This window comes from Pelobates fuscus, chromosome 11, assembly GCF_036172605.1.
Source record: "Pelobates fuscus isolate aPelFus1 chromosome 11, aPelFus1.pri, whole genome shotgun sequence".
Taxonomy (NCBI): Eukaryota; Metazoa; Chordata; class Amphibia; order Anura; family Pelobatidae; genus Pelobates; species Pelobates fuscus.
Genome location: NC_086327.1, coordinates 29772565 through 29797197, shown reverse-complemented (window position 1 = coordinate 29797197; position 24633 = coordinate 29772565). Strand labels below are relative to the sequence as shown.

Genomic DNA, 24633 nt, shown 5'->3' with positions numbered 1-24633 from the left:
GTGTAGTTTCTAGTCTGTCTCTGTTTCCCAGTGAGAATGTATTTGGTGGTGGTGGTGAAGTAGTGTAATTTTAGCCTGTCTCAGCCCCCTCCCACCCTCCTCCTCCTCCTCCACCTCCTTCCCCCTGGCTCTGTGTGTGATGGCATAAGGGGAGTCTCAGCCTCTCTGTCTGCCTCTTTCTCTCTCTCTCTCCCTCCCTCCCCCTTTGTACAGTTCACTGAAATGAATGCTGGGAAGCTGAAATAGACACATAGAGAGACTGCAAAAATGGCTGTACCATGAGAAAAAAAACCAAAATACATTTGCGATCCAGACACAGAGAGGCTGCTAGCAGAGCCTTGTAAAGGAGGGCTCACCAGCTCCTCACTGGGGGGTCTGCAAGGGAGAGAAACCCCCCACCAGAACAATCTGATTATTTGATTTTATATATCTGCTGGATCAGAGGAGAGAGAAGGGGGAAGAGCACAGAAAGGAAGGAGAGGGAGAGAGCTCCTGCAGTAGAGGTTGGAAAAAAACAAACAAAAAACTGCAACAAAATAAAGAAGATCTACAGTGCAACAAAGTAATTAATGGATAGAAATTATCCAAGCGCTGGGTTTGGAGATCCCTTGGGTGCTGGCACAGGATGGAGCTACGAGAGAACAGCAAAGGCAAGGTAAGTGGACGTGATGAGAGTCTGTAGGTGGGCATTTATTGGAATAAAAAGAGATCCATGCCAGCATTGGGGGTGATGGGGGGCTGGGTGCATGGCTCAGGGCTGCATATTGTGTATTGTGTTGGCTGATGGGAAATGCATGGGTTGCATGCTTATTGCAAACTGCACAGATTTGGCCCTGGGTCTGCCAGAGAGGGACAGAGGGGAAGGGGGTGGGGGGTGAGAGGAGCAGCAAGCTCAATTCCTGCTCTTATACACCCCCACCCCCTTTTTATTTTCCTATCCCCCCCTTTTACTCTGGTCCTTATTGGGGTTCAGGTAGACTGTAACCTCTCCACCCCCCCACCCCCCCCTCTTCCAGACAATCCAAGCACAAACAAGAGGCGCCCTCCCGCATCAAATTCCTTGATGGTTGCAAAAGAGAGAAGAGGGAGGGAGGGGAAAAAAAAGAATGAATCCAGCCCTGTCTACTTAAGGCCTGCAGTCTGCAGCAGGGAGCACGTTGCAAGCAAAAGGGATTTCCTTCCATTTTGCTATTCTTTAGCTGCTGGGGAAGAAAGGGGGTGGGGGGCAAAATTGTGAAAGCGAAAAAATGGGGTTGGGGGCAGGAGATATTTAAATGTGTTTTCTTACAGTGGTGTTGCTACTAATAACCTTCTATTGTTATTTAACGCCTCTCCTAAAACTTGCATTTTGATTATTTTTTTGTTGTTGCAATTTCTATGTAATATTATTATTCGTGCTATTATTATTATTATTATTATTTTTATTATTATTGTGTAATGCATGGTATGGGGATCTCCAGAATTAACAATGCTGGGTGTGGGGGGATGATAAATGTTTTGTCTGTCAGTGATAGGGGGTCTTAAAATGCCTGGCTAGGGGTGGGGAGATTTGCAGGACACAGGTTTGTTTATTTTTGCATATTCAATCTAAAGGCCAGGTGTTGAGGAGGTGGATCCAGACTAGCCAGACTCCCCCCACTATTCATAACTTAAATATTAATTGCATGGCTATGGGTTTGCATGCTGCTGGTTTGCCCATCAAGATAGGGGATCTAAAAAGAGCAGGCTCTCTCCTCCCTGTCCATTGCTAAAACTGCCTGGTTGCTGATCTGCAAGAGGGAAAATAAAAGATGGAAGTCAATAGTGGAGGGAGATTGCAGTGAGGGATCTTGGCATCTAGAAGCTGTGTGGCTTTTGTTTTTTTTTTTTGCAGTGACAATAGGCAGATACTACAGAGTTGCAACATGCCTACTGCTAGAATTTCTACAAAACATGCTTAGTGAATAGGAAATGTTTTAGGTCTCTTTAACTGACCATAGATTTCCCCTCTCTTCCTCTTTATCTAGATGCAAGGCTTATTCTTGCAAAGTGAGGCCTTATCTAAATGCAAAGCAATCAAGGAACAGTACATTGAACTACAAAATATGCAGATTGTGTACAACTATTAGTGGAGTGATTATGTAGATTTTAGAATTATTAAATGATTGCACCAGGATTCTGTAACGTAATTACCCTTCGTGCAAAAACATTTTTCCAATCAACCTGGCTTCTGGTCTAATATTGCAGAATATATTTATTTTTGGAGACTGCAAAAAAATACTATATTTCTTTTTCTGTCTGTAGAAATATTTTTTTTCTGTCAGCTGAATTTTTGCATGGATTAGTGTCTTCCCTCTTTCTTTTCGATTTATTATCTACGTTACCGTGGATAATCTAGAGCTACGATTAATTTAATTGAAAGAAGGCTGTTTTTTTTTTTTTCTTTCTCATATTTGTAAATTTCAGTAACCACTCAAAGTTTTTTTTTTTTTTGGGCTGATAAACCACTTCGCTTCTGAAAGGAAGTAGCTCCTGCCTGTCTCTTCCTATATTTAAATTGTGTTGTTGAGATTTGATTAGGCAAGGCAACAATTCGAAGCATGCTGGGTGATTTTTAAAGGTCCTTACAGCTTTCAGAATTAAATAAAATATCGTGCTGGTTGACTTATCCGAGCCATTATGTCACGATTTGAAATGGCGTGCGTGTTTGTGAACCTTCCAGGATAACCAAAATCTATTTTCAGGATAATTAATTTATTGGAGTATTGCAGTATGTGTTTTTATGCCTTGTATCCTTCCACACATATTGCTATACACCAAAGGAATTTATTTTATTATATACCGAATTGCAAATTTGAGGACAAAATAGCTAGACATAAAATATTCTACTTTGACTACTACATTGACCTAAAAATTTGCAATTCCCTTGTCACGTCTGTACACAGTTCCAAATTTAATGAATACCAAATATTCCCCCTGCCCCCCTCCGGTAAGGAGAGGGGATGCATATGTAAAATATATAATGCCAGGCTAGGATTTTTTTTTAAAATCTATTTATTAATTTTTAATTGCAATTTTTTTTTAATTAATATCTTTTAGCAATAAGTACCTGCAATTTAAATAGACCACTGATCGGCTTGGCTATGGCAGTAGTGGTTTAACCCCTTAACCCCTTAAGGACCAAACTTCTGGAATAAAAAGGAATCAGTCGGTCCTCTCACACCTCGCCCCTCTGCCAGTCCTTACATTGGCTCCCTGTATCCTATAGGAGTCAATTCAAAGTGCTAACCCATACATTTAAAGCACTGAACAATTCCAGCCCCTCTTATATCTCTTCACTGATCCAGAGGTATGCCCCTCCTCGTACCCTCCGCTCTGCCCGCGACCACCTCCTGACCGCTGCTCGCACCCGTACGGCCAACTCACGCTTGCAGGACTTCTCACGGGCGGCTCCTCTCCTATGGAATAACTTGCCTACTGCCATCAGACTCTCCCCTAGTCTTCAATCATTTAAGAAGGGCCTTAAATCCCATCTCTTCAGGAAAGCGTATGGCCTCCCAGAGTAATCTCTCCCTTACATACCTGTCCCTATGGGATAGTGCTTTGCTCTCTCCTCCAGCTCTGCTTCACTCCTACTTGATATTTCCTATCCTAATGTTTCTAATACCCCACCTCCTATAGACTGTAAGCTCATTTGAGCAGGGTCCTCTTCAACCTATTATTCCTGTAAGTTTTCTTGTAATTGTCTTATTTATTGTTACATCCCCCCCTCTCAAAATATTGTAAAGCGCTACGGAATCTGTTGGCGCTATATAAATGGCAATAATAATAATAATAATAATAATGACGTGTCACACACGTCATGTGTCCTTAAGGGGTTAAGGACACATGCCATGTGTGACATGTCATGATTCCCTTTTATTCCAGAAGTTTGGTCCTTAAGGGGTTAATACTTGCAAACGCACACATATTTATACAGAGCAGAATTCAATTTTTTTGTAATTATTTTTAACATGGCAGCATACATTTTAACCATCCCTCCTAAAGTGTAAGGTGTTTTTTTTATTTCGTATTATTTGTATTATTGTTACTTGACTGTTTTTTTCCATTAATTAGGCCTACATTTGGATGCAAATTGCGCTGGTCCAATATTTCTAATTCAGTGTTCTGAGCTTCATTTTAGATGTGTTTTTTTAGTTTCCAGACACTCATTACTCAGTAAGTGCGTTCCCCATATCTTACAAAAACCTCAATCGCGCATACGTCTAACGCACAGAACAATGACTTATATAATTTCCATTAACATCACCTACAAAATGAGTATGTTTTAAGTATATGTAACTTTTTTTTTTCTTCTTATGTTCAGTATGTAGAGTAATCCTCACTGAAGACGTAAAATAGTTTTACATCATGTGGTATGACCAGGAAATGAACTTACAAACCATAAACTAAACTAGTATGTATTGTGTGAGCTTTTGCATACATGTAGTTATAGTCACATGGTTTTTCAGTAAGCTCAGCATTATAGCAAATTAAATCTTTTTTGGCAAAATTCTGGATAACCTGACAAAGCTGTGACAATAGCGGACTTGGATAATTGTTTTTCAAACCAGCTCTTTTAAAAAAAAAATATATGTATATATTTTTTTATTTTTGAAAGCACTTCAGCACGGATGCAATGAATAAAGATCAAAGAGCCATAGGAACCACACAATTTGAAAAACACATCAAAAGTAAGAGACACCAGATTTGGGTATATAAGTAGACCGCATATATAGGGGCCTAAACTTATGCTAGACTCAAAGAAGTAAAATGAAGTCACACAGTGTAATATGTCCAAAATAGAGACAAAAATTAAAGCGCTTATAAAAGTAACACACAACATATGCATGAAAAAGAGGAGGGGGATGACAATCTGCATAAACAAGTCAGAATGAAAGCCTATAGAGTCAGGCTAACTAAGTTCTAAATAGAGATAGTTTTTAATGCAGGTTGGAAGCTTTTTTTTGGAACAAAGGGTACAATGTCAACTTTCCACCAGTGACGGCACGGAATCCGTTGAGAGTTCCACATAACTGAGAAAGGTGGGAGCATCTACTCTAGAAGAAAGAAAGTAGGTTTTACCATTGTGGTTTACCGACAGTCCTTGTAGGAGATCTCCTTCTCCCGTAGTAAGCGACTGGAGGGACTGTCACCAAGTTATTGTTTGCCTAAAAAAAATATCTATAAAAGGTAAGCTGTGACCCTTTAAATAATAAAGTGGGAGAGCTCCTAGGGGTACCCATAAGTACTGCTATGCCTGGGTCTTTCAGGAATATGGATAATACGTCCATGGAAGCCTCTTATGTGTCTTTAGTGTCTTGGGAATCCTAAAATAACACTCCAGCGAAAGCAACTTAGCCTGATTTAATGGCAAAACCGTGCCAAGAAAAGGCAACAGAGATTGTGTGAAAGCTCCTCATTGGGGATGCACTCTGGCTCTCCCCAGACATAATGAGCACGAGCCCTATCTTCCAGTGTTCCTGCACGTGTAGTTAATGCTGCATAATTGTTCTGCAAGGTGTGTATTGCAGAATCCGTTGCTATTTGTGACTCCAAGACTTTTGAGAGTGGCCACCTCCTCTCTGTCTACTGCCAAATCAGTTTGGAACATGGCCTGTAAATCTTTCAGCAGAACTTTAATGTCAGCTTTAGTAGTGCGGACATTATCCCACAGGACTGGAGGGTTAGATGTGCTGCCCCATAAGGTACTTAAAGCTGGTAAGTCATCTTCCAGGATATAGTCCTCTGAAAAGGCTGAGGTGTAGGCAACATCAGGCGGAGTAGGACTTTGAGTTTGATAGAACAACACTTCTGTATTGCGGGACATGAGCAAGGATCCAGACTGTTTCTTAGATTTACTCCCCATTGTCTATATTCAACTACTGACCATATTGTAGGTAATGACAAAATGTAATGGTTGCTGTAGAAAGGCATAAAGCACGTAACATACACTCTGTTTTGGACAGGAGCTGGCTCCACTCTTTTTGGTCTAAGTGTTGACATTCCAATTTAATTTGCTAAAATTCTGTGTTTAGTAAATAACCCTATTAGTGATTAAAACATATAACTTATTATTTATTGCAGGAATATATCCTCATGATGCTTTGCTAGCAAACATTTCTCACACTGTTTTACTCATTGTTAGCCAAGCATCACAGGAGATGTAGTTTCATAGCTGCTGTAGAGCTACCGGGTGTCCACCCTTGATTTTGTGTATTGTACTTAAATTTTATTTTTTTTAATGTTTGGATAAAATAAAAAGAGGATGAATACGAAAGGGGGAAAAAAGGTCTTGAAGGGGAGCAGTCTTGTGGGTAACAGCTTTAGAGATACAAAAACACAAGTGTATATGTGGTTATGTAAGAAAAGAAAGGAAGATGCTGTCAGAGTTTTGTGGTAGTTACAATGCGTGTTTTTTGTAGGTGTAGCTTGAAGCATTAAATCATCAAAATATAATCTGTTGCTACAAGCCAAGGGTTCAAATAGTAGGTTTCTTGCTTGAAGTAACTTTTCCCCCTTAGGTGTTCTTCAAAAAAGCAAGATATATCACTTGATAAATGTAGCTACTTATGGGGTTGCGCTAAGCACAACAACCACTTCATCTCCGCAAACTGGTCCTTGCAGCCTTTCTACTGAGAAAAGAAAAACATTTAATTCCGGAGATAATTGCCTTTTGTTCTTGTGTGTGTGTAGGGCCTCCACCCTGGGCTGTCAATCAAACTGCTGGAATACTCTCTTCCTGGTTGGGAATATCAGTTTTTGATACTTTAGCCTATGGTGTCAGCACACACATCATGCTTTCCCAAGATGCCTTGGAAAGGCTACCCAAGGTGGTGGGTGGAATTACACACACACACAGGGCTATCCATTAAATTGAGAATTCAAAGTTAATTTCACATTTAAAGCCACAGTAGCCAAACTGAAAGCATAGCTGTCTTAGAGAATGTGTCCAGTTCGCCTATTTCACCTTGAAATTGAAATTCACTTTGAATGCTCTCTTTAGTGAATAACCCTATACGTGTCAAGGCTCCTGTTGCCCAGTTCTTAGGCTATTTAGAACCACCTCCCTGACAAAGAAAAAAATTTGAATCTATTCTAGTTTGGACCTTTGCCATTCCTAGATACAGAGGTCAGTGAGGAGAACACAAGCCACTCAGTTAGCAATCTATATTCCAACATATCGAGGGCAAAGAGTTGCTTGCCTTTAGTGGACTGCAACTCCATTCATGCTCAGTGCGATTTTTGCAGAGGCTGGTGGATGTTGAAATATATATCTGATATAATCAGTTAGTGGGGCAAACACTTGGTAAATGGATTTAGTGAAATATAATAACACCAATTAACCTCATACAGGGGTTGGCTGACACTTCTAGGAACTAAGTCCATCTTAGCTTTTTATAGCAAGTCACAATTTCAATAAACTCGTCAAAACTAATACTTACAAATGACACTTTACTAATGTACCCCTAAAGCATAGATTATTTTATATGTTGCCCTAAATCTCAATAAAACCACCCTATGAGAATCTTAGAGGTTTGCCTCTAAACTTCAGATACATCAAAACAGGTAAGGGAAATCAAAAGACAAGGTCAGGCAAGGAGAAGGTCTGCCCAAACAGCATAGATTCAGAATCCGGAAACAGAATAAAGGCCAATACATAGAATGAGCAAACTTGCAATAAATACTTGCAGCCGTTTCGGAGCTCACAAAACCTCTGAGCAGTGAGCCTTGGGTAGACAGGGTTTAAATGTAGAAATGGGAGGGGTGATATTTTAATAAGGAGGAATTTTTAGGCCCATATAATTAGTGAGGTAGCCTCCATTGATCTGCTTACATCTACGCCCTCTTTCTGGGCAATGGTACCATGCTGGACTCCAAGCCCCAATCACTGCTACTCCTGTTCACCCACTACTCCCCCCGATGTCTAGTGTGAGCCCCAGAGGGCTCCGACTAACAGGAGAGGACCAAGCAGGGCGTCATGGGGAATGCCGTGCATGACGCCGCAAAGGTCTCCACATGGAGCATCAGCTAGTGAGGCGTGCCCCTTACTCACAGGGCACAATGACATAGTTTCCCCTCTAAGGCTCAGACTCCGTAGGTGCCTAGGGACTGGTCTGTTGGAGTGAGATCTATGGAAAGCTCTTACTAAAACAGGAGCATGGATGTTAGCAGCAGGTTCCCATGAGCATTCCGCCGGACCATATCCCTTTCAATGTATACAATATTCCAGTCTAACCTCTTCTTATTCTAGAGTCTAGGATCTTCTGAACTTCATTTCATCTTGACCATCAATAGTGATAGGTGAAGGGGGTGATTTTGTTTTGTGAAAAGGGTCTGGTAATCATGGGTTTAGTAAAGAAACCAGAAATACAGGATGTATTTGGTATTATGAAGGTAATTGTAATTTAACTGCAACCGGTTTATGATGGAAATGATAGGGAATAGACCAATATATAAGGGACCGAGTTTCTTGCGTGGATAGAACGGACGTAAATGTTTAGTCAAAAGCCAGACCTTCTCACCTATCTGAAATGTTGGAGCATTTATTCTTTGATAATCGGCTTTTCTTTTATATGTGCTTTGGATCTGTTAGTCTTTGAAAAATCCTTGTTGTACATGGTTTATATGGTTCTGAAGATCAGGGGCAGGACTGTCGTAGGTAATCAGTCCTGGTTAACATGAGGGGTGATACCCATAAATGAGGGAAAAAATTAGTTTCTTGTGCAAATTAATTTTTCCGTGAGTTGATTGCAATTTCAGCTGCATGGAGTAACTCTGACCAGTCTTCTTGTAGATATGTTGTGTAACATCTGATGTATTGTTCTAGTACCAGATTCATTTGGTCAGTTTGCCCATTGGTCTTTGGGCGGAACGCAGAAGGAAGTTAAGTTAACTTAGATATGTAGAATATGGCAAAAACTCTAAAAAAAACCACAAGGTGAATTGTGCTCCTCTATCAGAGGTTATGGCTCGGTAATTCAGTGAAGACAAAATATCTTCTGGTAAAATAGGGCAGCTATTTGTTGGGCAGTTGGTAGACTCTTTCTATTCGAGAAGGGATGCGTCACAAAGCATCTGCTTTACTACTTTTAGACCCATGCCGATAGGTTACATGGAAATGAAAACATTTGAAGAAGAAGGCCCATCGAGCTTGTCAAAGGTGTAGTCGTTTGGCAATATGTAAGTACTCTTGATCAGTATAAATAGCAATTGGATGTAATGCACCTTCCAGTAGATGTCACCACTCCCGAAAAGCACGTTTTATGGCGAGCAGTTCTTTGTCCCTGATGTCGTAGTTGACCTCTGCTGACGAAAGTATTTCGAGTAAAAGGCCACAGAGTGTAATTGATCGTTGTTTCCCCTCTGAAAAGATACTTCTTCCTAAGCATCAACTTCCACATGTTTTTTGGAGATCAGGAAGTCATAAGAGCAGAAAGGAAAATTTGCTTTAAAACATTAAAGTCTTCCTGTGTCTTTTGATTTCAGTTGAATTTGTCATTCTTTCTGGTGAGAGCAGTAAGGGGAGATATTTGGATGGAGAAGTTGCATATAAATTTTCTCTAGAAATTAGCAAATCCAACAAATTGCACATCATTTTTGTTTTTGGAAGTAGGCCAAGAGACAATAGCTTAAACCTTGCTAGTGTCCATCTCTACTCAGCCTGCTGTTAAGATGAAACCCAGGAACTCTACACGTTAAATACACATTTTTCCAATTTAACATACAGATGATATTTTCTCCGGCATTCCAGTACTGTCTTTATATGTTGTTCATGTTCCTTGATTGATGAGGATAAGATTAGAATATCAGCTACACTACAATGTGTAGATCTCTGAAGATGTCGTTTACCAGATGTTGGAACATAGCAGGTGCGTTGCATAACCCATAGGGCATTACAAAGTATTTGAAGTTCCCATATCTTGTGTGGAAGGCAGTCTTCCACTTGCCGCCTTCCCGATTCCATACAAGGTTGTACACTCCTTTCAGGTCCAGTTTTGTGTAAATAGAAGCATCTTTCATTTTCTCCAATATTTCTGAAATAAGTGATAGCAGATATTTGTTTGTGATTGTTATTTGATTAAGCTCATGATTATTTACACAGTGGCGTAGAACGCCATCTTTTTTTGCCTACGATGTAGATGGACGTATAATCATTTTTTTGTAATTCTTCATATATATGCCTTAAGGACTTCAAGTTCTGGCCTGGACAAAGGGTATATGCTTCCAAATGGAATAGCTGCACCAGGGAGTAAATTAGTTGGACAGTCATAACTACGCCTGGGAGGAAGTTCCTCTGTTTTTTTTATTTTTATTAAACAAGTCCTTGTATGAGTCATAGACTGTTGGTAAAATGACTTCTTTGTTGTGTTGCATATTGATTTCAAGGATAGTAAAGTGCCTTTAGAATCTTTATTGTTCAGGCAAATGAAAAGGACACGGAGGCTGACCCCCATCTGATTACAGGGTCATGAAGATGGAGCTAGGCTAAACCACAGGAAATAAAGTGGAGGAAGCCAGGTTATGTAATATTTCAGTATGTTCTTTTCCAAAGGATACTGTTAAAGTGTCTCTTTGATAACAGTTCCAGATTTTAAAAGACTACCACCCGCCATTTAAATGTGTATAGGTTTAATTTTATTACGTATGGCTATGGACAGGGAAATGGCTAAGATAATATCAATAAAACATTTGCTAGCACCAGAGACCACCTTGGCTGACAGTTCAATCTTCTGTTCTTCCCACTGTAAGAGAAAGGTAGAGATAAGCAAAGTGTTTGAGTGAGGTAGTGATTAGTGAAGCCAGGATGGATTTATTTTGCTTAGTTGCTGGTTTTTCAGGACATTTATGCACCATATGATTAGGTTTTCCACAATAGAGACACAGGCTGTTGGATTTTGATCTATTGATTTCTATGGTGGGAAGGCATTCTCTAACAAGGCCTGGTTGTATTGGTTCATCTGTGTGAGTAGAATTGGAGGTTGATGGAAGGCCAACAGTAGATGAAGTGTGGTAATTAATATTGGTGGCAGCACGTTCTAGTCTTCGCTCACGCAGACGTCTATCAATTTGTATCGATAACTGCAAGAGTTATTCTATGGTATCGGGTACCCCAACACAGGCTAGTTCATCTTTCAGGGATTCAGATAACCGAAGTCAGAATTGGTAGGTTAGTGCCCCATCATTCTAGGCAGTATTGACTGGAACATGGTGAAAGTCTGTGATGTATTCCTTTGCTGGTCTTCTTCCTTGTTTAAGGGCCTGCATCGCGTAGTAGATCGTGCAGTAGTAGTGTTATTGGGATCTTCACAGAGTAACTCCATAATTTGAAGGGAGCTCTAATTACAAAGAAGATGGTGGGCCCATTTCTCAGGTTCTCTCAAAAGGAGAGAGATGGCATTGTGGCCTTTTACAAAGTCACTATGATAAGTAGAAGGCTTGCAGCACTTTGGAAGGTCACAAAACATCTGAGCAGTGAGCTTTGGGGAGACCGTGTTTACATAGGGGATTGGGGCACTCCATTGGGGAGGAGTTTGGAGGCTTATAAAAATAGGGAGGTAACATCCCCCGATTTGCATATGTCTATAGCCTGCATCGCAAGCTCCCAATGAAGGTCTGGGACGAGCCCCCAAGGGCTTGGATGCATGGAAGAAGACACAACAGAGCTCCGTGGGGGATGCCGCACGGGTCCCCATGTGGAGCTTTGACCACAGAGGAGGCTGTCTGTCCGGTAAGTAGTCACGTTGCAGATCTTGCTCCCGGTGCCCCGTGACATAGAGATTTCATCCTCAGCATTTGATTGGACAATATCCAGCACTAACAAGGAAGTACATGCTAAACAGAAAAGGCATGTATCGTCACTGCCTTGTCGGGTTCTGTAGCTAATCGAAGTTTTTTTTAGGAATTAGGAAATATTTGTAATTTTAGTAAATGCCAATTTTTTGCAATTGTAAAATTGTATATGCATTTATAAATCTTTATTATACATACTCCTATTTAACCTGTGACACAATTGTGGAAAATGAAAATTACAGATTTAAGACCAAACTAGCTATGTTTAAAAATAAACAAACCTGCTCTATTATCGTGTATTTCCCCATGCTAATTCTCCACAATTTAGTTAGTAACCGTGACAATAGTACCATGCATAATATGCACATGATTATTCACTAAATTGTGATTTGTCAAGGTAATTATACGTTTCGGCCAAAATTGATGAAACACTGTCCATCTCGTCTATTTTGTCCTACAAGGTGCTTTACCTTTGTGTTTTATTTTCTGTAGCACTTACACATTCAGCAGAATGGTATTAGATTGTTGTAACTGCAGCTATTTTGTCATACTCACTTTTACTGACGTTCAATTTCTAATTACCTATTCAAAATAAAGATTTCAGGGCTGTATATTGACCAGTCTGATCTTAAAGAATAGTCCACCCTTATTAAAATGTTGATACGGCAAACCTTACCTCTGAACGCCAGGGATATGTACCACCTCATTGCAAAGCAATGCTTTTATCTTCCCTCTAGACTTCAGACTTTCACAGGCCACAAACCATCATCTCTGAGTACGTGAATCAGTCATTTAGCCCACAATAAAGACAGAACATCCTAGCATGTGTACCCTTTTAGTATTTCTGAGGCTCTTATGGGTTTGTTTATTCAGCATGGAATTCATAACTGAGTTACAAGATTTAGACCATGAAATAGTGGATTTACAAAATCGGTTAGCAATTCGCCCCCAACTCTTTTTTACTTAATTGCACCGTTCCGTTGGCTACTTGCCACAATTTAGTGACTAAAGCCCTTTTCTCTGCCATGGTTATTCACACTATTGTGACTTGCCTAGGAATTCAACATGAATTTTAACTTTTAGGTCGAAATAACCAGAACATATTTGACTTGGAGAATTTTATCAGTTCAAGTTCTGGGGCATAAAACTGAAATTCATGTTGAATTCCAAATAAGTCCGTTCCCTCCCGCATCCTATGATTTTCAAGTCTTGGATGGCATGCTTTTCATACATGGCTCAACACTACAAGGACGACGTGTTGGGGTAAAATAAATGGGGGTGAATTCTGTGCCTCCTAATCACAGGCTACGGAACTTGTCAAACATTTTGTATTTTATGACCTTGAGCTAGAAGGATGCCTACCATTAAATGGTTATAGAAACATAGAATGTGACGGCAGATAAAAACCATTCGGCCCATTTAGTCTGCCCAATTTTCTAAATACTTTCATTAGTCCCTGGCCTTTTTGTATATCTGGGATGCCTTATGCCTATCCCACGCATTAAACTCCTTTACTGTGTTAACCTCTAGCACTTCAGCTGGAAGGCTATTCCATGCACCCACTACCCTCCATGCACCCACTACCCTTCCGGATATTATTTTTAAACCTTTGCTCCTCTAATTTAAGACTATGTCCTCTTGTTGTGGTAGTTTTTCTTTTTTTAAATATAGTCTCCTCCTTTACTGTGTTCCATCACTTTTATGTATTTAAATCTTTCTATCAATCCCCCCTGTCTCGTCTTTCCTCCAAGCTGGTTCATACTGGATATCCAACTCTCCAGCACAGAACATTATGCAGTATGTAGAATTCATATACTTCAAGGCAGTTCCTTTGGGATCTCTTTGATTGTTGCTTTTTTGCAGGGATGCCAAAATGGAAAATCCCCAGATGTTTTAAAACTACAGCATCCACAATGCTTTGTCTTTCTAAAGGCATACAAAGCATCATGGTAGTTGTAGTTTTACAATATCTGGAGATCTACATTTTGGGCACCCCCTGATGTAGAGTATACATGCTTTGTGGGAACCATTTTTAATGTACTGTTCAGAAGCATTATTAAGTCATTTGCGTTTTTACAATTTGGTTTGGAAGTGAATTTCCTATAAAACATGTATAGGCTAGTTTACTAAAGTGGGAATTGTTAGGAATTTAAAGTGAAATTTAAAGGGATCCTATAGTGCCAGGAAAACAAAGTAGTTTTCCTGGCACTATAGGGTTAATACGTCCCCCCCAACCCCCTCCCGCGGGGCTGAAAGGGTTAAAACCCCTTCAGCCACTTACCTGAATCCAGCGCCGATGTCAGTCAGACAGCCACAGAGGGCAGACTTAGAGCTGCAGTGTAAACATTGGAGTTACTAGGTGCAAAAAGGTCACAGCACCCAGACTACTTCAATTAGCTGAATTGGTCTGGGTGCCTACAGTGTCCTTTTAAATTTTAGGCCAAATTAGCCGCAACTGAAAATGCTGGCTCATTTCTTTTCAAAGTTCAGGTCAAAATAGCCGAATTGTAAAGATTCTCTAAATCGGCTATGGTTCCAGGTTGGTCAGCCAGTTTGGCCTTAGATATGAAATTCACTTTGAATAACTCTGACAGTTTGACAATCGATAACGAGCTCTATTTTTAGTTCCACAGATAGTGTTCCTTCTAATGTAAGAACCAGCACATATATCATTTAAAAATAAAAATAAATGTATGTTCCAATCAATCCTCATTGATTGTTGTGGGGCTGCTGTTGCCAGATCATTTATTTGGTTTTCGGAAAGCTTATGAAAAATGCCTTGTACAGCACTGCATTATTTACGTTTTAAGTTCTGAAGTGCATTATTATGGCCTACTCTAAATCAGCTGCTGATCTGGCAACCCTGAGGAGAACTTATGTTCCATTACGTCAGGAAGCATCGCGCCCTGTGTGGTGTGAGAAATAGACCTAATGTGTTTAGGAACACTTGAAGCACCAAAAGATCTACATCTAGCATGTCAAACTCAAAGTCTGGATAGAGCCACATAAACAAGGTTTAAGTTTATGTGGGCCGCAAAAAAAAAATACCGTAAATTTTCATAGAAACGTAGGTTTATTTTTAAAAGTGCAGTATAACCCCCCCCCCCCCAGCATCCCCCTCTACTAAACCACAGCACCCCCCTCTACTAAATACCAGCCTCCCCCTCTACTAAACCACAGCACCCCCCTCTAGCACCCTGTGCCAAATCTGATCCTCCCGCTGACACACACACACATATTCACTGACAGACACACACATACTCACTGACAGACACACACACACTGACAGACACACACATATTTGCTGACAGACACACACTCACTGACAGACAGACACATATACTCAGACACACACACATACTCACTGACAGACACACACACAAATACTCACTGACACACACATACTCATTGACAGAGACACACATACAGACAGACACACACACACACTCACTGACAGACACACACACTCACTGACAGACACACACACACTCACTGACAGACACACACACACTCACTGACAGACACACACACACATACTCACAGACAGACACATACATACAGACACACTGACAGACACATACATACAGACACACATACTCACAGACAGACACACACACATACTCACAGACACACACACATACTCACCGACAGACACATACATACAGACACACTGACAGACACATGCATACAGACACACATACTCACTGACAGACACACACACACATACTCACTGACAGACACACACATACAGACACACTGACAGACACACACACACACACACATACTCACTGACAGACACACACATACTCACTGACAGACACACACATACAGACACACTGACAGACACACACACACACACACACACACACACCCATTCTTGCACACGCATACTTTTCCTTATTGCTTCTCACTTTATGGAGCCAATGTGGGGCATCTCCCTGGGGTCCTTCCTGCTCCTCACTGCTCCCTCACGCGGTTTAGTGATGCCGGGTGCCGGAATATGACGTCATATTCCGACGCCCGGCTTCACTTCAGAGGGCGCACACGAGGGAGCAGTGAGGAGCAGGAACACTGTGCTTCCTTGCTGGCCGCCAGCATACTGCTTCCTCCCCAGCCGGGTAAATGAGCAGAGTAGGCACCTGCAATGAGGGGAGAGCAGGTGCCTACTCTGCTATAACACCATCATGTACTCGCGGCTCGGCGGGCTGCAAAGACAGTCCTTGAGGGCCACATGCGGCGAGTTTGACATGCTTGATTTACATCATAGTGAGGTGGTTTTAAAGTAGAGATTTTCAGGTTTTTCTGGAATGATATAAAACATTTCCGATTTCGCGAAATGCCAATGTTTACCTTTCACTTAAATCATGCCTCTAGTGGCGGTCAGACCAACAACCCCACTACAGATTCCACCTCCTTACATACTTCAAAGAACTTTATGTTTGGCGCCATCGCTCATAGCATGGCGATGGCGATTGTTGTTAATTGGTTAATGCTTTTCATGAAGTAGGCATGTAGAATTTGTCATTTTTCTTTCTTTTTTTTTTTTTTTTAAATCTACTTGTACAAGGGACACGTTGACTACACTACGAATTTTCACGAATTAAATCTGAGTGGAAAAGCTTAGACAAAAAATATATTTCAACTCAGTTATTCACAACTTTTTTTTTTCCTCTCGTTTTTCCATACGGATATAATTTTAAAGATTTCATGAATAATTTTGAGTGTTACACACTTTGTCCTCCTTATCCCCCATATAGTGTGTGTGTTAGTGAGTGTGTAGGCTGTCTGTAATGTGGAAGGTGGGCACCGGCTGGGTGTAATGTGCATGTTGTGCATACTTACTGTGTGAATGTATGTGGTGTGCACCACCTGTATGTAATTTGTGTGTGCTGGCTTTGTGTAGTGTGTGTATGATGTTTGCTGGCTGTGTGTGGTTTTTACTGGCAATATGTAATGTGTGTTGTTTGTATGGTGTGTAATGCGCATGATATGTGTGTGTGCCTGGCTCCATCCTCCGATATTGCATACTATTCTACATGAATGTGGTCAATGATTCCTGGTGGTCCTTTTTTTTTTTTTTTAAAAGCACACCTGATTTAAATAGGCAATATGGTCACATCACATCAATATTGCTCTTTGAGACCTTTTTGCCTAATGATCTCTGTAAACAATTTTAGGGCCTCAGAGAGGAGGATGGCTCAAACGGTTATCTGTGCTTTAAGTACATTAATTCCTGCCCATCATAGCTTTGTTATGTTTGTCCTTACTTAACTCAAAGCAGGGGAGGATTTTCCTAGTTCCACTTTGGCACCCTCGGGTGGAAAAAGTTTACTGTAATGTGTTCTCAAAACTATCAGGCTAATTAATGAAAACACTTCATATGCTAAACACATTGAAATTAAAGGTTTTCTGGAACAGAGCTGATAAAATCGATTCTATCAATAAGACACTGAATTTGTGCTTATATTCACCAAATCATAAATTGTTAGAAATTCTCCAGAGAATAAGACTAACAGGGTTGTTCGCGAGAATTTAAAGTTATTTCAAAAGAGATTTCAAATTTTAGGCCAAAATCTCCAAACTTGAAGCATAATTGATTTAAATTTTTTCCAATTTGACTATTTTGACCTTAAATTTTAAACTCACTTTGAATTCTCATTATAGGGAATAACCTTGTAAGACTAAAATATTGTTAAAGTGACCTTAAAGGGACACTGTAATCACCGGAACAACTCCGCACTGTAATCACCGGAACAACTCCGCACTGTAATCACCGGAACAACTTCGCACTGTAATCACCGGAATAACTCAGCACTATAATCACCGGAACAACTCCTCACTATACTCAGCGGAACAACGCTGCGTTATAATCAGCGGAACAACTCTGCGTTATAATAACTGGAACAACTCTGCGTTATAATCAGCGGAACAACTCTGCATTATAATCACTGGAACATCTCCTCACTATAATCACCAGAACAACTACGCACTGTAATCACCAAAACAACAACAGCTTACTGTGGTTGTTCTGGTGTCTATAGCCTGTCCCTCACTGTCCTATAGTGAAGTTTTAATGCATGTAAGGTTTTAACCCTTTTCATGCTACGAGGTCGGAGGAACCTATTATTTTGGGAACAGGGACACTATAGCGTTAGGAGAGATTCATTTAACAAAGGTCTACAGTAAAGCTAATTTAAAATTAAAGGTAAAATAGCCGAACTGGAAAAAGTCTATGCTTTTAACTTGACTACTCTGGCCTTAAATATGAAATTCATTGTGAATCCTCACTTTAGGAAATAACCCTGTGTTTAGGGACGTTTATCAACCATGTTAACGTCTCAGAATGACCGAAACACTTTGTTGTTATAGGCATAGACAGAATAATACACAATTGCTACATTGTGTTTGGCCATTGTGTGTATTGTAACTACAAATGCTTGCATACTAAAATCATCTGTGATGTAGTAGGTACTGGATAAACACACAGTATATGATAGACTATTGGATTCATTATGGGCAGAGTTAGCAGCTGTATGTTGGGATACGGAACTAGGTAAAGAGGTTCTTCAGCAGCTGGTACCTTTGCTTTCTGGGTAAGTGGCCTTACAAACACTCTCAGCTATGCTGTAGACTAAGTCTGCAAGGAATGATTGATTCCCCCCCCCTCCCCCCCCCCCCCACACCATTGTTGAACCAAATTCCCACCCACTAGATTGTAAGATTCTAAGTGGACAGTTTTGCTTTTAAGCCTTTGAGTAACTGGCTTTTACTAGTTCTAAATGGAAGCTATTTTCCTCGCAGATTATCAGGACTGGAGACATCATAGTTGTCAGACAGGGCACTCATCATATCCAATAGTTATTACTGGGTTTAGCTGATAATCATTTTATCTCTTGCTGGGATTTGAACACGACCTTCAAGTCAACCCGGGGGCAGCATTTGCTGTCACTGTCCTTCTGGAACCTTTTACTTTTCTATTTTGCCACAATGTATTGGAACTAAATGTTCATTCCAAGGCCCGACGGGTCATTTTGTTTGTGAGACCAATCTACACTTTCATATCCTCAATTTAAAGGTGAATCAATGAACAAAAAATAATTCATTGTCATTTTAAATCTGATATCCATTTATCCTGAGGTATTGACTGTATTTAGATGTGCCATATTGACTTCTGGGTTCCACATGCCAAGACATTTGGTAAGCCATGGGAACCTATTATCCATGAAAACCTGGCCAACTGTGTAAATGGACATGTCACCTTAAAGGGTTATCTGCTGGGCCGGACTGGTCCACTGGGATCCCAGGAAATTTCCCGGTGGGCCGCGACACTTGAGGGCTGCGCATGTAGGTGCCACCTGGTGGTCTGTCCGGTGGCACACTCTGAGGGGGCCGGCACACACACAGTGAGCTGTCAGCATAGGAGGACTGAAGGAAGGAGCATGTCTATCTATCATGCTTCCTCGCTTTTCCCACAATTCCCAGCAGCTGGGAATTTCGGGAACCGCGAGGGAGCATGATAGAGAGACATGCTTCCTCCTTTAGGCCACCTAGGCTGACAGCTCACTGCTGTCAGCATTAGTGAGTGTGCTGCCGGACCGGCTAGGCGGCCACACGGCCCGGCGGTACCAGCGTGGAACGCGGCCAGCCCCCTCTGACTTCTTTTGGTAAATGGGAGGAGGAAGAAAGAGACAGAAAGGGAATAGAGAGACACAAGGGAGTGGGGGAAAAAGATACAGGGGGAGGGTAAAAAGAGACAGAGGGGGGATAGAGAGACTGGGAAGGAGAGGGGAGACATGGACACAGAGGTGCAGTGAGGGGGAGAAAGAAACATACAGAGGGACTGGGGGGAGACAAAGAGGCACACAGAAGGGCTGGAGGTAGAGAAAGACACACAAAGGGGCTATATATATATATATATATATATATAAAATGACATGTTTATTAATGTGTGTATTAGTTATATATATAATTATGCGTATATTTACACATATCAATGTACATTTATATATGCATAATACACAGAGAAATGTCATTAATATGTACCATATGTAATGAGCAGATATTGGCCCAGTCTTGTTGCTAGGTGCATACTCCAGCACAATAAAACATATTTAAAGTGAAGAGTGCACCCACAGGACTTCAAAATAAACAAGATAACGTTATTTTTCACAGTTGTGCCCTACATTCATTAACCATTTCAGTCCCATTACCAAACTTTCCTTATTAATAATAATAATAATAATAATAATAATAATGTTGGACTGAAACATTGATTACATGCAAAGGCACATCTGCTTAAAATAAATCTGCACTTTTGTTTATTTTGAAGCCTGAGTGCTTTTTTTCACGTTGGAGTAATAATTTTTAATTTTAAGTTATGTTTTCTACTTCTATATCAGCACACTATGCTGGCGCGACGCATTATTGGGCTGATAAAGAATTTTTTTTCCTGGGCTGCTTTTAGTTCCCAGTCCGGCCCTTGGTTATCTGTAAAAAAAATAAATTAATGTATGCCGGACCCAAAACGCGATGGTGCAACTTTTTCTTTTTAAATGTTTTTTCAATACACACTAAAGAATTGTATATTGTTTGCCAAATGGCGTAAAGGGAAAAATTCACCACCTCTGCTGGATTCCTAATTTTATATATTGAATACTCCCCTCCCTAACTACTATTAAGGGTTAAACTACTAAAGTAATTCTAGATAATCGTTTATACACATGGTAAGAGAAGATAAGAATTATAAACAGACACATGAACTTTTCCCTGGCACACAAAATGCCTTTAGCATAACATTTCATGTTTACCTATCAATAGTTGACACCATTACATTTTAAGCCGTTTTAAACGCTATAGAAAGTAGTAAAAAAAATTTTTTTTCAAACTTTATAAATACTTAAATTTACTCCAAACACAATAACCACTACAGTGATTTGAAGTGGTCCTGGTGCCTGGAGTCTGTATGTGTAGCATTGCAGTACGAAATGCTGCACATACATAGCTTCATCAGTTTGGTTAGTGATTGGGGTGTCATTACCCAGCCCGGAACAAGCGTTCTGTGTTCGCCAATGTCAACTATGTACAAATTCTCATGCACAGTGTGCCATTCATTGATTAGAGATGTAATTTGACACTCTCAGTCAGTAAATGGTGACTGGATCGGTTTCTGTTCTTAGTAGAAGTCAGAAGTGTGTCACAAGGTGGGGAAGTAGCTTTGAAGCCCAGAGGGGGACCCAGGTAAGAGGGCAAACCGTTGCTAAAGTCTGTAGTGTTTATGGTTTGGAGTTACCTTTTGAATATCTCGATCAAAAGAAGATTAGAATATTAGCAAGGCTATTAAAATGAAGTGAAAATATAAGGGGAGTTCAAACTAAAAGCATAGATCACTTACACGATTGTTCAAAGTGAGAATTCAAAGAGAATTTCAAATTTAAAAGAACAAACGTGAATTCCTGACACTATAGTGTGTTAAAACACTATTTAGCTTATTGCCCGCCCCTCCCCCCCCCCCCCATGCCCCTCTTAAAAATTGTTAAATCTTACTTTTAGCACTGCGTGGGTCCTCTGCTTCTGGCTTTGCCCCCACTCCGCCTCCTTGACTGAGATTAACAAAATTGATGATCTCATCCAATCCAATCATTTTGCATAGGAAAGCATTGGGAGGCTATCGCGCATGTGCCAATCATCATCTCCTCATAGAGATGCATTGAATGAGGAACATTCTGTCAGGCAGTATTGACATTGAAAGGCCTGCAGGGGTAGGCTGTAGACACCAGAACCACTATGTTAAGCTGTACTTGTTCCGGTGATTATAGTGTCCCTTTTAAGGGAGAATGAACTGTGTGCGTAGCCATCCATTGGGTGGTAGCAAAATATGAGAAGGAAGAAGCAATTTTAGGGGTTACGAGTCACCAGCTGCCATGCATTCAATGTATAAAATGCTTGAAGGGGTAGTGTCACTTCCAGGATTTCTAATATATTGACGTTCCAATATATTTAACAGATATATTTTCATTTTGAACATCTCACAAATGTATATGTAGAAATCAGCACCTTTTTTCTGCCTCTGGGGGGCCTTCATTTTAGCTCCCTGTCAATCAATGTTCCAAGCTGACAGTCAATATAGAGAAAGCATACAGAGCAGAGGAGAACTGATACAATGTTTATATTTCTCCTCCTTATTTGCATTGTGTGCCCTGGCTGTGCCTGGACTGAACTGGATTGTGATAACATTTGTTAAATCTTTGATATCAAAACTGAACATCACAAAAAAAGACTTTTAACACAAGTTATAGGTGATTGTCAGTGTGATACTCAGTTGTGTAATTCACAGAGAAATTATGTTTACTTTCAATGCTATACCTTCTGAAAAGGTGACCTTGTCATTCACATGCTTTGTCACTGAGAGGTCCACTTTAAGTTCATGGAAAGTTTAGACTTATAGATTTGTGATTGTTACATGAAGATATTTCAAAATACATACATTGGAATGTTTCCCAACAATTGTTGCGTTCAAAGGTTTACTAAAGAGCAGAAATAAATGAAATAAAAGTGAGTTGTTTTACTGGAGGAATATAGAGCCCTGAGCAACAGTTATGGCTGTCTTTTTGACATTAACTAGACGCAGGTATAGGCAACCTTCGGCACTCCAGATGTTTTGGACTTCATCTCCCATAATGCTCTTACAGCCACAATGCTGGCAAAGCATCAAGGGAGACAGGGCCGGACTGGCCCACCGGGATACCGGGAAATTTCCCGGTGGGCCGTCGGCACCTGGGGCCGGGGTGACCTGCGGCCGCAGGGAGAAGTTTAATGGTGGCCGCAGGGGAAGCTCTTCTGGCAGCCGCTGGGGGAGCAGGCTGTTCTGTCTCTGCTCCCCCTCCCTCGCGCGCAGCTTAATGAGACCGGTGCCGGAATATGACGTCATATTCCGGCCCCGGTCTCTTTCTAGCGCACGAGGGAGGGGGAGCAGAGACAGAACAGCCTGCTCCCCCAGCGGCCGCCAGAAGAGCTTCCCCTGCGGCCGACATTATTACGAGGAGGAGACAGGGAGTGACATCCCCTCCTCTTTCTTCAGCATACTGTGTGCTCCCAGCACTAGGAGGAGCTGCTCGCAGGAGGAAACCCTGTGGGCAGGATTACTGCAGAGGCATGCTGCTCAGGGGCTGGTGGAGAGAAGAGACTCAAGTAATAGGTAAGTTAAAACAAATAAAAGTGGGGGCTTGAGAAGGAAGAGATTAATAAATGATTAATGGAGGCAGAGGTACAGCTGGGGGGGGGGGGGGGGTGTAGTGTAGTGAGAAAGTAAGTGGTGACAAAGACAGGTGTGGGGGATAAATACTCACAGATAGTACCACAGCAGCTCTCAGTTTCACATAGCCCAGTTCACTGTTTAGTGAACCAGGCTATGTTCAGTTTTAGGCAGAGCCACAGTCCAGGGCTCTCTCACCTGCTCCTAAGCCCACACTATTGCCACTTAGCATCCACTACAGCCCCTTACCCATCACTATTGCCACTACGCACCCACTACAGCCCCTAATCCCCTTTTATTGCCTATGATCCCCCACTACAAGTCCTGACCCCTGCACTACAGGTCCTGACCCTCATCACAGGTCCTGACCCCCTTACTACCCCTCACCTTTCACCACAGGTCCTGATCCCCCCCCTTTCCCCTCACCCTTCCTATTGATCCCCCTGCCCCCAATTTCAGCCTTTAAACCCACACTACAGGTCATGACCCCCCTACTACAGACCCAGACACACCGCACTACTGGCCCTAACCCCCCCCCACACTACAGTGAGCTTGTCTGTAAGTAAGCTTGTGTGTGTCTGTGAGTTTTTCTGTAGTGAGCATGTGTGTGTGTCTGTGAGTTTTTCTGTAGTGAGCATGTGTGTGTGTCAGTGAGTTTGTCTGTAGTGAACATGTGTGTCAGTGAGCGTTTCTGTAGTGAGCATGTATGTGTGTGTCAGTGAGCATGTATATGTGTGTTAGTGAGCTTTTCTGTAGTGAGCATGTGTGTCAGTGAGCTTGTCTATAATAAGCATGTGTATGTATGTCAGTGAGCTTGTCTGTAGTGAGCATGTGTGTGTCAGAGAGCATTTCTGTAGTGAGCATGTGTGACAGCGAGCTTTTCTGTAGTGAGCATGTCTGTAGTGAGCATTTGTGTGTGTGTGACAGTAGGCTTGTCTGTAGTAAGTTTGTGTTTGTATACCAATGAGTTTGTCTGTAGTAACCGTGTGAGTGTCAGAGTTTGTACTAAGTGTGTGTGTGTGTGTGTGTGTACCAGCAACCTTGTCTGTGTGTGTCAGTGAGATTGTCTGTCAGTGAGCCTATAAATGTGTATCAGTGAGCTTGTGTTTTTATGTCAATGAGCTTATATGTATCAATGAGATTGTCGGTCTGTGAAGCTGTGTATCAATGAGTCTGTGTGCTTGCGTCAGTGAGATTGTCTGTCTGCATGTGAGTATGCTTACTGTATAATTACATTTTTTACACTGACAGAACCAATGATTTGAATTAGAAAAATAAACATACCAATAATATCTATCAATCTATCAATATTATTTACATATATATATACACACACATATATTTATTTAAATATATATATATATATATATATATATGTATATATATATATATATGTATATCCATACACATACACATACACACACACAATACACTCACACTACATGTCACAATGACTTATGGGGCTGGCACACATTTTTTTCCAAGGCTGCTTTGTAACCCCAGTCCGGCCCTGAAGGGAGATATAGTCCACAACATCTGGGGTGCTGAAGATTGCCTATCTTTGCACTAAA

At 41.1% G+C, this 24633-nt stretch overlaps 1 protein-coding gene across 2 annotated transcripts in view; it reads left to right on the top strand.

Moving 5' to 3' along the window:
- Positions 1–203: 203 nt before the first annotated feature.
- The window catches only part of PRR12 (proline rich 12), a 104609-nt gene continuing 80179 nt past the window's right edge, over positions 204–24633 (top strand). For both annotated transcript variants that reach the window (XM_063435775.1, XM_063435774.1), the window contains exon 1: positions 204–655. In XM_063435775.1, coding sequence (XP_063291845.1) covers positions 570–655 — 86 coding nt within the window. In that variant the 5' untranslated portion in view covers positions 204–569. The remainder of the gene's footprint in view (positions 656–24633) is intronic.